Raw genomic sequence first — 14,331 nt, 5'->3', positions numbered from 1 at the left:
GGTCCTTGTGATGTACAGGCTTGTGCCCTGCATTGTGTACATTTCTACAGCTTTGCTTATGCCACCTGAATTAAAACTAGCCAACACAGCTGGGGTCCTTCCGAACATATTAGAGAAGGTCATAGGTAGGGGCGTATGATCTCTCTTCTGATTGGGCGAAAGCTTGGAGAGCGGTCAGGTTGGGCTGCTGGTGTAGACATGCGCAGTTTCTCCATCGATCACTGCACTGTTTCAACAGTAATTAACGGGGAATCTGAGAACTGGCAGGATATTCCATACCGACCTCGGTACACCAGACACAAAGAACAGCAGGTACACTGTGTGAAGGTTCAGTTTTTAATGTTTATTACATCATAACAATGTACACCATTCAGGGTGGTCCTGTCACCATGGGAACATACACTAATCTCCAGAATGAAATGTACACCAGATGCAGATCGGCATTATATCTGTACAAGTTCTGGGTGCATTCAATTTGCAAAAATAGACTAAAACTGATTCTCATCGACGCACAACAGGTCAACGACTGAAGCCGAACACTTGAATGAAGAAGAAAAACAACCTCTGAATTGATGTCCTTCATCTTTTTTTCACAATTAGTTTGAGATTTTACAAACTGCTCCCAGAGGCCAAAGGCTGTGACCGTGACACGCAATACTTCAGTTTACTGGTAGGATGTCAATTTGTAGAACAATATCGAAAGCAGACAATCTGCATAAATTATAATTTTACAAAGCCCTACTCCTGCCGATATGGTCACATACATATACTGTGTACGTAAAGACATTATGCATCATTTTAACAAGTTGCAGAACCACCCCTGGGTCGCAATGCCTACCGCGGTCCCTTTCGATTGATGGTCAGAGGAATGCTGGGAAATTTGTAGTGCTCCGTCCTCCATTCACTGTTCCTGTTACTCCCGGAGGTGTTCTAGGGTCAAGGATGACTCACCCGGGAGGAGCGTGTTGCGCTCCCAGTTCTGTAAGATGGTGGTTGTAGGCGCCTCGCGATAACGAGGCTGGTGAAAATATACGATACACTGATGGTAACAACAGTAAAAGCATCAGGCTTGTCCCATTCCTTTTGATATGTATATGAAATTCCTTTTTTTGCTTTTTGTTAACAGTGATTTTCTCCACATCGATGACCGTTCTTCCACTTCCTCCACCAATCGGCCAAAATGTGATGCTCTGAGAATACAGTAACGGCTTCACGTGCAAAAACTACTGACACACCTCTCTTCACTGGCGGTTTGGTTTTTACAGACTGTAACAAGAGAAAAACAACGACCGAACACAAGCTTGGATTTTGTCATTCCAGCTTTAGATTTGTGCTTCAGAAAAGATCCTTCTTGAGTCATTAAACTTAGCAGCATAACCTGAACTGATCTATGAGGGGAGGAGTTTGCTTGTTGCTGATGGAAATGCAGCTGAAGACGAAATGCCAAAGCAACCAGCATGCTCTTAGAATTAAGGAGATCCACCTCCGTTAGAAAGACTTCAGATCCACCTGACAATTCTAGAGGTAAATCGAAGGAAAAAAAATCAAATCATGCCAGATTCAGTGCACTTCCAAACCCCCCAAAATCACCCAAACCAAGACTAATAATATTCCTTAATCCCTTAACAAAGCCACATAAAGCCAAGATACTCACAGAGAACAATAACAACAAAACAAAAAAACAGCAGCTTCTTTCCAGCACTCCCAGAAGTAGTAGTAATTATCAGAGAAATAAAAATATCAACATTCAAAATGATTGCATTTTTACACAATTCAGGCTGTGCTAAAGTGCTGTAGATCGCTGGTCCCTTTTCAAACCCCAATGGCATCTCGTGTCACAAGCCATGATCGGCTGCATATTTTCCAACGGTCGGCAGCTACTCTACGCTTGGTTTCTCTCCCAGAGCATAGTGCTGTCTGGCCACGGCGCACGAGGGACGCGGAGGCTCGCCTGGCGCTCTACAGGGACGTGCTGTACAGGCGAGGGACACCATGCAGAATTCTGATAAGGATACAAAAAGAACCAACACACAAAAGCCCAGGCATGTGTAGAGCCTGCTGTCGGACCCTGTGCTCTTCCCTCCTGGCTGAAGAACGCTGCTGGATACACCGCTGCTCGGAGGTCTGGCTCACTTTCCCAGCATGCTCGAGTCCCAGCAGCTTTGCAGGCAAAGACACTCCAGTGTGGGCGTGGGGTGGGGGGGAGAGCCTGGCAAGCTGTCCACCAGTTGTCCAAGCACTTTGAGATGCAGTCAAAGAAAGGCGCTGTATAAAAGCATGCCGTGTGCATCACGTGCGCTAGCTCTTGGTCTCCGTCCTACACGGGAAGCAGCCAGCTCGAAACCTCCTCTCCTCTCCGTTGATATTGTATCTTAAGACAACCGTGATTCAATTTGTTTTTTGCATGACAGATACATGTTGTACGTTCACCTCGGCTCACATGCAGCTCCTGCAGGCACTGGTGTCAGCTTTCTGTCTCCCAGTGGGACCAGGAAAGCTTAAAAAGGAAAAATAAAATCACCCAACGCAAACGCCCTGCCCCCTAATTCCCCAATCCTGCATGTTCCACTGTCTCTCTCTCTGGAGGGAGGTCCCATCCTGCAGACTCTGTGGAGAGGGCAGGCGCAATGACCCAAGTGTGGCCACAGAGGTGAGCGCTGGTCCACAGTCCGTGTTAACGGAATAATAATAAACAAACAATTTGAACTCTGGAGCTCAAACACTCCTGCAGCGAAGACGACCAGTAGAGGTCAGTGTCTCCCGTGTCTAGAACAGGAGCAGCAGCCCTAACGACGGCACGGTGACCGACCGGCTGACCGGCCCCGACGCCTGCCGCACAGACTTCCGGTACCCGAGCCACACATTGGCACATCCATGTTGAAATGTAACAACCAAAATAAGAGATTCTGTGGAAAACAAAGACGAACGAACACAAAAAAGCAATCCGGCTGATCTAGAAAAGACTCCTCAGCTGGGAGGCCGTAGTGGGAACAGCCTGGCATGCTACAGCCGCGGCGCTTCGCTCGGCGTCACCTTGGCAGCTTCATCCAGTCGTGCCTGGCAGAGGGGGACTCTGTGAGGGTGGTGGGGGAGAGGGAAGGAGGTGGCGCGGGGGAAAGAGATCGAGGCGGGGTGTCCGGTGGCGCTGCGTCAGCCCTCGTCGGGAGTCTGCGAGGAGAACAGGCGGAGGGTGGGGCCGTTGAGCCGGTCCAGCTCGTCCACCTGGGGCGGGGGGTGGTGGTGGTGGGCGGCGGGGGTCCTGGGGCTCCCCTCGCCCCCCGCGGCCGCCAGGTTGGGCACGCTCTTGCTGCGCACACACTGGAAGTCCACGTGGCGGCTCTTGCCCTCCTCCTTCTCCCAGGACAGCTGAATGAAGGGCCGCTGCACGTAGTTGTAGATGACCTCTGACCTCCCGCCCGGCCGCCGCTTCACCTTCTCCTTGCAGGTGGGGTACCCTGGGGGGAAACGCAGACGGCAGCTTAACACCAGGGGCAAATATGACCACCATGTCGAGCACACACTCACCATTCCGGCTTTTTCCATTTCTCCCCGCCCCTCTTACCCTCGATGCCGATGCGGATGTTCTTCAGACCCCTCTCCTTCAGCAGCGCCTTGGCCACGTCCCGGTTCTCGATGTACTTAAAAAAGCGGTACAGCTTGGTGCTGTAGAGAACTGCACAGAGAGGGGAGAGGTCAGTCGTAGCACCCAACATCGCCAACGCACACCAAGAGACACTCCCTTAAGACAGTAACACAAAACATCTGGGAGAGCAGGAGCTCCGGGGAGGTGATTCACAGATTTTCCTATCCATTGTCTCCTGACGTGTGAATCAGAGGCGTGGCACTGCTGGGTTCACGATGGCAGACACATTCCTGCTCAAGTTCAAATCTAAACAATAAAACGAGACCCGGAGCTTTGATCCCGGGAGAGGTTTTGCTTATTTAAAACCACGCAGAGATTTCTCCGCCTCCATCAGTGTACATCTACAAAACAAAAAAAAAACAAGCTGCCTGTTGAACGACTGGTGAGTCAGTGTCTGCTGTTCTGCTCTGTCATGTATTCCAGCCCAGCTCTCCCACGGGCCACCCACGCAGAGCGCAGGGTGAAGCCGCGATAGAGACTCGCGCTCGCTCTGCTCAGGAGTCTCCTGGCGTGGAAACGCGGAGCGCCGGGGGGAGGCAGGCAGTAATCTGTGTGCCGTGACTCACGGAGAAGGGGGAAAACCCAGACAGCAAACGGGAGTTGTGCTGCTCAATGCATTTAGAAATCTTTCTACACTTACTACAGTCTGCGCTTGACATCTGGCTACGGCAACAACTCCCTCCAGTTCTGCTCGGATATGGGTTTATTTTTGTGCAAGAGCCTCACCGACACTCTGTGATTTTCAGATGCAGGAGAAGGTTGTAGCCAAACCACATAATTATATTCACCCATTTGCGGCAAGTTAGCCAGTTTTCTGTTCATTTAACCCATATGCTACAAGCCGTTTAAAAAAATATACATTTATATATTTTCTTCTTCTTCAATACCTTTCTGTTGAGTAACAATAGACTGCTGGTTAAAGTCTCGGTTCAGGGTAATGTCTGCTCTGTTCAGGGTTATAGCGTTTCATAATCCCATGACCCCCAAATTAAGATACAGAATTAAAGGCTTTTTCACGCTACAAACATCTGCCTGTGAGCAGTAGTGGGAACCAGCCCCAGTGTGGCCAGGCGGCTCTTACTCTGTGAGTACTCTTCCCCCATGGGCGGCGGGTTCTCCTGGTCCCAGTCCACGGTGTCGTCGTCCGTCAGCACCACGATGTGGCACTCCCTCTCGCCGCCCTGCGCGCTCGACACCATGGCGGGCAGCACCAGCTCCTCCAGGAAGCCCTCAAACTGCCGCCGCGCCCCGTCGTTGGAGAGCTCGTGCAGCAGCGCGCCTGGCAGAGAGGCCACAGGTCAGACGCCACTCGCCCGCAAGTCACCAACAATATACCTGCTTCCCCCGCACGGGCACCAGAGCGTGTGTGTCAGTTGATAAATCTGTGTGGATGAGGGTGCAGATGTAGTGTATTTATATAGCTTGAGCCTTTTTTGTATTATTTGCCAGAAGTACTGTACAATCATTTTTCTACAGTTTTTATAAAAAAAATGAAATATTTAACATTTAAATGACAGGCAGTAAAATGTGTCAGAGCTGAAATAAACATCCACTCATAGTCCTAAAACTGAATGTAATGGAGCACTTATTACTTTTATTTCATTTAAATTATAACAATTTCGTGAGTCATCAGACAGTCTGAATTACCTGTTCAGAGATGCAAAAGTCACCATTGAACATGGTTTCTTAAGTTCATGCATCACTATGATCAGTCACTTTACTACCGAGTACTTGTAGTTTGTAAATTTAAAAAACATGAGCTGCTCTAAAAATACGTTCACTTCGTACTAGCAAATAGAAGTAGTAATTAGTACTAATTACACCAGGATACTGATGATAACAAGAAAAAATCATCACGTGTGTATGAGCCCATAGGCTATACGTCCGTGTGGACATACAATTCCTTATTTGATACATTTCAAATATAAAAGCAGCTAATGATGATAAAAATCATACCACAAAACTGAAAAGTTTAGATTTTTGCCGAATCATCCTGAGCCGAAACGACTTTGGACCAAACTGATCTGCTCCCAAGTAAACAAAGATGGCACATGTGATTAGATTTCGGATGTGCAAAAAATTTGCGACGTTCAACAAATTTTGTCACAATGCTATACACAATGAGTAAAAACTTGAATCACTGCAAAAACAGGCGAAAGAGAGAAGCTAAGATATTTTCACGCGTTCTCTCCTTTTGTAATCATGAGCATCTTTAGTAGCTCCCAAATCTTTCACATCTCTGTCTGTGACACCGGTGGCAAAATAAAAGCCAGCTCTCAGGCAGCACACCTTCATAGAGTTAACAGACACAGATCCGATGACGACTCATCTTGCAGTTTGATCTTCCAATTCCGCGACTAACAATGCAAACAAATACCAGCCGATCTAACAAAGGACATTCTTTGCCAGCTGTCGGCAGGGTTCTCTTATCTTTTTCCCCCTTGAGCGACGTGACAGGTTTCAGTCGGCTTTGGAAGAATCACGTCACCCTCTCGTGCGCCGTACCGAGGGGAGCGGCACATAACCGAATGAACGCCGGAGTCCCTAAGGTAAGGTTTCGGGTTTAAGTTTTTTCTGCGTTATGTCGGCAACAGTATTAGCACTTTGGATAATGAGAACGACATGAAAAGAATGTGACGCCACTTGATTGACAGGCATTTCAGTTTCGCTAGAGAACCGAGACACAAACTAATCAAGGCAGGGGACCCCACTGCTTCCTAACACTGGATTTGTGCATCAACAACAGTGCAGATGGAGAAACCCATTTTTTTGGCGGTGCAGAACACAGATGGTGCTCTTTTGCCAGAGGGGGAAAGATGAATCCAATACCACCTTGCAATAGCCAAACTAGAATTTCCCAGAATGCCGAGCTCACGCAACAATCCAGTTCAACCCCCAGAAAAGTCCTTCCCACTAGCAGCAGTGCCGCTTGCCGGTCGTACTCACTGAGGTCGCGGCACTTGACGGTGCTGTAGTCGAAGTTGATGCACAGATAGTCACAGGCGTCGCGGAGCTCCGCCACCGAGACTCCGTCCGGACAGCGCAGGACCCCCGTCCGGTAATAATCCTGAAAGAGAGGCGGGGGGGAAGAATTAGAGAGTCACTTTCTAACACACATACATGTCACATATATTTCAAATCACTCAGAGATTCCAAGACACGTATAGCCGTCCGTGGAGAAACGACAATGACATGAAAATCAGTCATTCAGTTTATTGATGGGGAGAAATGATTGAAAAACATTGACTGTACAGGTATAAATATATCTGTGTAAGGAGGTCTCAAATAACCAGCTACATTTGTCCCCAACTTCATCCAGGTGTGAAAACATTTTCTTACAGCTTTAAAAAAAAAAAATAAGAAGAAGAAAGTTAAACTTTTATTAGACTTCCTCTCTGCAGCGTTAATGACTCAATCTGGTAATTCAGTGGGGGGTTGTCAAACCGGGCTGCTGTGAAGCGATCGCCAATTTCTTTCTTCTTCTATTTTGAGGAAGATGAAGAGGTACAAAGACACTCCCCAGACTTTCTGATGATTAATTGAAACAAAGTTCTCAAAATCATGAGACACTCGGGAGATTTTATGGGTTTTGTTATTTGTCGTTTTCTATTTCAGACAAGGACGGATGTGCAACAAATGCAGACAGAGAGGGACACAAAGTCTCGACGACAGACTGGACGGAGGAGGAATCCGGGTACTGACCAGAACGACCCGGAAGATGGTGGCGCTGATGCCCTCGGCAATCTCGTACTCTCCTTTCTCATTGGGCCGGGTGAAATTATTCTGTCTGGCTGGCCCGAACATCCTGTGTTGGAGGAAAAACAGGAGCTTGTGAAGCAGAACCTTCCAGAGCCAGGCTTGTGTGATATATATATATATTTATTTATGTTTGCTCTGCAGTGGTGGTTAAGCACTAGTCAAACAGTTAAAATGACAATCATCCCTTCATCGCGAGTCTGCCAACTACATAAACTGCGAACTTCGTCTTCTCAGAGCAGAAAGGCAGTTCTGGGTACAGAGAGGAGGAGGCGTGTCATACCTCCCCAGCATTGTGTCGGGGTGGGCAGTGAAGACCCCCGGGTCCACCACAAAGCACGTGTTGTCGACCACCAGCGTCACTCTCTCCGAGGCGGCCATGGCAGTGCCCAACGCGCCCGTCATCTCGGCGGCACCCCCCGCTTCTGCCGGAGAGAGGGAGGGAAATGTGAGCGACTGGCTTTAGATCTCGGGCCCGGGCAGTGACACGGGGCGCGAAACAGTGGCGTAGTGCGAGACGGTACCAACTCACCCACGCGTTGCCCATCTCTGCCGCGCGCCCCCCCGCCCTGGGTCGGTCCCCCCGGAAGGTCTGCGCCGATGCCGCTCATGTGGGAGCTGCGACACACAGATTCACAGACAGGCGGTTAGGAGTGGGAGTTCCTCGCGCCACACCCACACAAATTAATGCAAATACTGTTTCTGTGGAAGTGCTCAGTTAAATGAGGTGCGCCACTCTTTTTAAATGTCAAACGGGGGCAGGTTCTCAGAGCTTTTCTTTCTTTTTTTGTAACGCACTCATTTGCACCGGATACGGCATAAAAATCCCAGACAGCGAAACAGACTCCTTGACTGAATCAGGCCACTAGGCTGCACTAAAAATATTCCTTTATCATTCCGAATTCTATAAATACATAACTGGGCAAAAACTGCATGCTTCACAGAGACACCTTGCATATTTTCACCTCTTTAACATCACAGTGTTTACCTGCATCCCTGCCATTCAAACCCAGCTGGATGAATCGGCACACTACACCAGCCTGCGGTTTGGAATTGGATCTTCTTACTCTGATTTTCTGCTTGAAATTGTATTTGTTTTAATCCCTTTGAAACTGTAGTGTGGGGCTGGGCAGAAACTGTGGTGGTTATACATCCAAACCACAAACTGTCAGGTTACAGGGTACAAAGTGACATTACTGTCTGGAAAAAAGAACAATCGGGGGCCCAGGAGCCACAGAAGACATGATCGGCCGGGCCGACCAACCCAAACAAAGGCTTTGCATTTCAAAAGGCCTTAAAGCTGAAGGAGGTGAAAAGAAAGAAGGTACCCAGCAGCACCTAGACATGATTACTGAGGGATGAGAAAATGCAGTGTGTGTGCCTTTGAAATCAGTGAGCATTTTGCTAATGTGCCAGGGAGGGGGGGAAGAGAGAGAGAGAGAGAGAGAGAGAGCGCAGGCAGCCAGAGCGTTTGTTGTGGGCTACATTTTTGCCTGTCTTTTCACGGATAATTAAGCAGGCAAATAACGAGGCGGGAGCGGCGCCCCAAAGCCTCTCTCGTTTCCTCCCGGCCCTTGCTCGTCACTCTCACAGCAGGCGCTCACCTGCCGCGGCGCACCAGACACGGCCAGTAACAAGAGAGACGGATGAGCGACACAGATAAGAGATAGAGGCGATAAAGAGGACCGTCACAAATAAAAGCCTTCCCCCCGGCAGCCGAGAGCGACTGAGTCTGCCAGTCTGCTGCTGGGATGCGATTTTTTTCCATTGAAGCAAAAGAAGAATAAAGCATTTACAAATTGATAATAAAAAGCAAAAAAAAATGTTGTGAAATGTGCGGGAACATGAAGACAATAATGTTGCCGTATTCATTTTGAAAAGGAAGACGAAAAAACAAACGAAACCACTGCAATGCCATGGGGGAAATTCCAGCAGGCATGTGGGGGATTAGATGTCAAAAGGCAAAAAGGGAGTAGGCTGCTTTCTACTGTGGTTTGAACGATCTGCTGCGAGGAGCGCTGCGAGTGTCTCTGATCCATTGGGGAGGGGTGGACACGGGGAGGTCACAGGCTGAGACGCCGGGAAGCTGGACGCCCCTCAGACCTCAAGACAGAGAGGCTCAGATGCAGGCAGTGAGGCGAGGTTTTGCAAAGCTTGCGGCCTGGCCACAATAAAATGAGCAGTCTTGACCTAGAAATAGTAGAACTTGTGCCAAAACTCCAAGACATAAATAAAACTAAACTATAGATGCGCACACACAAACATCCTGGCCTTTTGCACCCTGCAGACCCCTCACAAACAGACAGGACCGATATAAACACAAGGGACTGGAGAATCGGGTTTGTGTGAGTGTGTGTAGTGGGGGCTTAGACTGGACAGCTTGTTTCGTAAGTCTAGGCTTATTCTTCTATCTGTCGGAGCCTGCGTCATCCCCCCTCCCCCTCTTTTATATATCGGTGACAATCTTAACTGAACCTCAGACGTGCCACCAACCCGAGAGGGATTTGGTTCTCTTCCCCGTCCGGATGCGGGAGACTCGCGCACTCCCCTGGCCTCGCAAGCGCAGAGCGCATGAGCTTAGCTACACACGGTCCATAAGGTTACAGGAGCTTAGGGGAATTAAAACCAATTACCGCAATAAGAAAACTCCCGATGCCCTGTATTAGAGATTCCAGATCAGCTGTAGCTGACACACTACAAAACACTACCTGATGCCGGGCAGTGCCGAAGGTTCCCAGACCAACATGTCCGCTTAATAGGGAAGAGAAACACCCAACTTTAGTCCCAAATCGACCGTTTCAGGGTGACCTTCAACATGGCAGGGAGAAGTTTTGCTTAAATGCATTTATTCAAAGTTCGGTGCAATATGAAAGCTGGAAAGCTTCCACAACCCTGAGGAAACGTCTCCCTGACCAGGGTCTGCAGGGGAGCTCACAGGAGGGGGCCAGTTTCCTGCATTTGTTATTTATTCCACAAAAAACGCAATTCACATATTCATTCTATGTGCACTAGTATGCTGACACTGGGTAACATCCAGTATTTCCCCTCGTAAAGTATCCAAGATCACTAGGTTCTCAGTAAAGGGGGTGGGGAGTCGGAAACTTGCAAAAAAAAAAAAAAAAAAAAATCAAATATACCATGTTGAAGCAAGCAAACCAGTGCTAATGGTTTGTTTATGTGTTTGAGGAAAAACTCGAATCCCCCAAACAATCTCACCGCCCAGCCGTCTGTCCCCGGCTGCACGTACCCAAACCAGTTCCTGGAAGGAGAGAGTCTGGTTGTTTCCGTCTGTGGGGCGTCTGTGTGCCAGTCACGGCGAGGTGCATCAGGTGGGGGGGGTGGCGGTGTCTGAGGAATGCCGGGGCTGACAGATCCCACTGAGCAGATGAAGTGCGCGATTGTTGCTTGGGCCCAGCCTGGCCCACTACAGCTCCGCACTGTGCTCTGTAACCCCCCCCACCGGCGTCCGGAAACCCGAAACTGGCTGTTTTTATTCCTCATGCCTCCTCTCACCCCCTGACGCACCTCTCAGTGGAAAGTTTTTAATAAGTAAAGAAGTAGAGCAAGGTGAAAGACACAGAAAGCCAGTGAGTGGGGGAAAGGTAAGTTACAGTCCGCGTTGCCCCCCAGAACACAACGTACAGAAAGAACTAAAATTAAATACACAGCTGAAAGTGTCAATTTCCAGATTTCTTTTACCCCTTCTTGCTGATCATTAAACATCATCTGCACGCTCTGTAATACCTTGTTTTTAGCTGCTGGAATTGAATATCCTTCTTACTTTCTTTGAAACACCTCACCTTTAAACTGTTTAAACTTGCAAAACAAGATGAAAGCGGGAATGTTTGCAAACAGATTAAAATGTTTAAACAGTGGCGCCTAAAAGCTTACATCACAAGTGTCCAGTTAAGTCAAGCCTGATCAAATCGGAGCTCAAAGGTGACCGATCATGTCTTCAGTACAAACACTGTACAAACGCACAACTATTGCTTTGTTTTCACTTAAATATTAACCAAACAAACTCAGTAAAAAACTAATTGTAAAAGACTCCTTCAGCACAATTTCTTGTAAGGGTCTGAGACTTTAACAAAGCAATCTCAAACAAAAGGCCGCCGTCGTCTGTGTCAAGGCCTGTGCATTGTTCCCATTTGTAATAAGTAATCCATCATGGACAGGAATGTGCAGCCAGTCACCTTGACTCCACAGCTATGGCCCCACGTTTGGCACCACGCTGACATTATAGGCAAGCTCAACAGTGAAACGCAGACCCGAGGTCACAAGCGGAAATTAAGAAAAACATTTGGCACTGGCAACAGGAGGCACTTATTTACCCTACGAGTTGGAGGGGTCTGGAACAGCTGCTGGCTGGTGGACAACAATTGAAAAAGATGGGCTCAAAGGCTCACTATTCTTTGTAACTATTTATATTCTTATGATGCAAGTAGGGTGGAAGACTTTTGAGTCATAGTTGTAACTCAGAGTGTTACTGGATGTGTGTCATTAAAGAATAAAAATAAAGGCATTCATAAATGGAATATGATCGTGTATAATTGAAGAGCAAAGCGGGATGTGTGAATCAGTTACAGAGATTCACCCTGCTTAGGCGACACCATTCTGAGAAATAGCCTACATAGCATTGCTGAGTCCGACAACCCTCACATTAGAGAAGAAAAAGAAAATAAGATCACAATCTCTCTCACAAGGAAAAGCATCTGAGGGAAGTGAAATCGAAGAGAGAGAGAGAGAGAGATTACTGCGGGAGGTTATAGCCAAAGCCACTGCAGGTGAAGGCTGTTAAAACTGCTAACAGTTAGCAGCAGTGGCAGCAGGCAAATGAAATTAATACTGCAGCAAGAATCTCAGTCTCTGTGAAGTACCCTATCGCTGGCGCATGTGTGGGTCTATAAATCCTGCTTTACTGAAAAGTGACAGGATGTCGGGACTAGAACGGGTCAGACCAGAGTGAGGAAGTCAGAGACGAGAAGTGGGGGCGCTTCGCTTCGCTTCACTTGATACCGACTTAAATTGGCACTATATGTTTAGAACAATCTACCAGGGGCTTGACTCTTTGGTAGACTATACTATCCTTTTTCCCAGGTTGGTGATCACTGGCATTCTTTGAAGGCACAAAAAGCTCTGCCACTGTGCTCATGCTAACAAACTAGAACATGTAAACGGTGGGTCGTTTTATCCACAGCCTCCTGTTTCTCCTGTATGAGAGTAACATGCTCCTAATAGCCATAGCCAGAACATTACTGCGTCCCTGTCCCTTGCCATGCGTCTGTGTAGATTTCCTGAGCTGTGACTTCAGGTTAAAAGACCAGTGAGCAGCAGGAGCCCAGACAGGAGAGGTGGGGGGGTAGTAAAGAGTTGATATGCCAGCCCCTATTATCCCCGAAAGCCAGATCTGGTGAAATCTTACAGGTAAAGGCAGGTGGTGCTGAGTCAGTAGGATTTAACCTACATCCAGTTAAGACCAGAACACGACACTTCCCCCCGGAGAAGAAATTCCTATCCAAAGACAGAGTGACGACAACTGACACTGGACTCTAGACTCAGAGGTCTGAACACACATTCTGCAATCTCTCTTGAAGTAAACCAATACAAATATGATTCTAACACTAAATATTATGAGAGAACAGTTTGAGTCTAGTCTGTAGCCAAGCAGCTGTGATGTCATAGCAGTAGAAGAACCAATCAGCTGTGATATCATAGCAGTACGTGTCATGGCTACTAACATGGGATATAAGGAAACATTTTGAGTCTAGAGCCAAGCAGCTGTGATGTCATAGCAGTAGTAGGAGTCATCTCTAACACCGGATATGAGGGAACAGTTTCAATACAGAGCCAAGCAGCTGTGATGTCATAGCAGTGGGTGTCATCGCTACAAAGACGGTGAAGAGCTCCTGAATCATGTCATGCATTAAATAACATCCTGTATGGCCCTGTTCGTAAGATTTCAAAACCTGCACGACCACATTTCCAAACAGGAGTTTTCCCAGTTTTCCAATTCCCCGAGAACATCAACTTCAATACTTGATCCTGACAGATACTGAACTGCATGACGGAGATTAATTTCAACCGAGAGAAGACAACAGCTGAAAGCCCAACTTGTCTATCAGTTCATAATAACAACAACAAACAACAACAACAACAACAAAGTCCCCAACTTCACAGTCCAGTCCCCTCGCAATGCCATCCTGTCCCTCAGGGCTGTCAATCACGGCCATCGAAAGTGCCGGACCCACACCGCGGAAAGGCCGCTACATTGTGTTTTAAAAAATGCGGAGAGCTTGTAAAAACGCCCCTTATTTAGTGTGGCTGGAAAATCCGCATTTCTGTGCTGTGAATCAGACCCAGGTAGCTAACAATACATTTCACACTGATACTGCGGTATTAGTTTAACTTCACACTATTATAATAATTGGTATTTCGCTTTGTTCTGAAACATAAAACAGACATCACATCTACAGCATCTGGTTAACTTCAATGGAAACAATCGTTTCTGCGTTGCCACACTGCTACCCTTCACCCACTGCGAGTGAAACGGACACTAATCCAGATGCGACCTCCGCAGCGCTGTGCGTTCATTGCCTACACGCTCGCACCGGAGCCCTCATGCTGCCTGTCTGCCTACATGTTGAATGCCGGCTGAGGCGCCGGACACTCACTCGCTCATGGCTCCCCCGCCGCTGGGCGCATGGTTGCCGCTCTGCTCCGTCCGCAGGTCCGCCGTGTGGAGCTCCTCCGAGCGGCGCTGCGAGTCTGAACTGCGGCGGCGGCGGCGGCGGCGGCTTCCGTGGGGCTGAGGATCCGAGTCCTGCCCTGCAGCGCACACCTCGAGACGCCTGCCAAAATAAGAGTCTCCCTCTCTCCCTCTCTCTCTCTCTCTCTCTCTCTCTCTCTCTCTCTCTCTCTCTCTCTCTCTCTCT

At 48.1% G+C, this 14,331-nt stretch overlaps 1 protein-coding gene across 2 annotated transcripts; it reads right to left on the bottom strand.

The window, feature by feature from the left end:
* Positions 1–322: 322 nt before the first annotated feature.
* On the bottom strand, positions 323–14,322 carry kctd20 (potassium channel tetramerization domain containing 20). 2 transcript variants are annotated; one of them, XM_066703322.1, is made up of 8 exons: positions 14,071–14,322; positions 7,932–8,017; positions 7,683–7,824; positions 7,346–7,448; positions 6,590–6,710; positions 4,725–4,922; positions 3,563–3,673; positions 323–3,455 (listed from the first exon to the last, which is right to left on the bottom strand). In XM_066703322.1, exons 1-8 carry the CDS (start codon positions 14,076–14,078, stop codon positions 3,151–3,153), a joined length of 1,074 nt encoding a protein of 357 aa, XP_066559419.1. In that variant the 5' UTR covers positions 14,079–14,322; the 3' UTR covers positions 323–3,150. The 2 variants fall into 2 exon arrangements, with proteins under 2 accessions (XP_066559419.1, XP_066559418.1); XM_066703321.1 differs by lacking the exon at positions 14,071–14,322 and adding an exon at positions 10,647–14,064.
* Between the last annotated feature and the right edge of the window lie 9 nt (positions 14,323–14,331).

The sequence above is a fragment of the Amia ocellicauda genome, chromosome 5 (assembly GCF_036373705.1).
Source record: "Amia ocellicauda isolate fAmiCal2 chromosome 5, fAmiCal2.hap1, whole genome shotgun sequence".
Taxonomy (NCBI): Eukaryota; Metazoa; Chordata; class Actinopteri; order Amiiformes; family Amiidae; genus Amia; species Amia ocellicauda.
The sequence above is the reverse complement of the archived record's forward strand: the minus strand, read 5'-3'. Positions and strand labels throughout refer to the sequence as shown.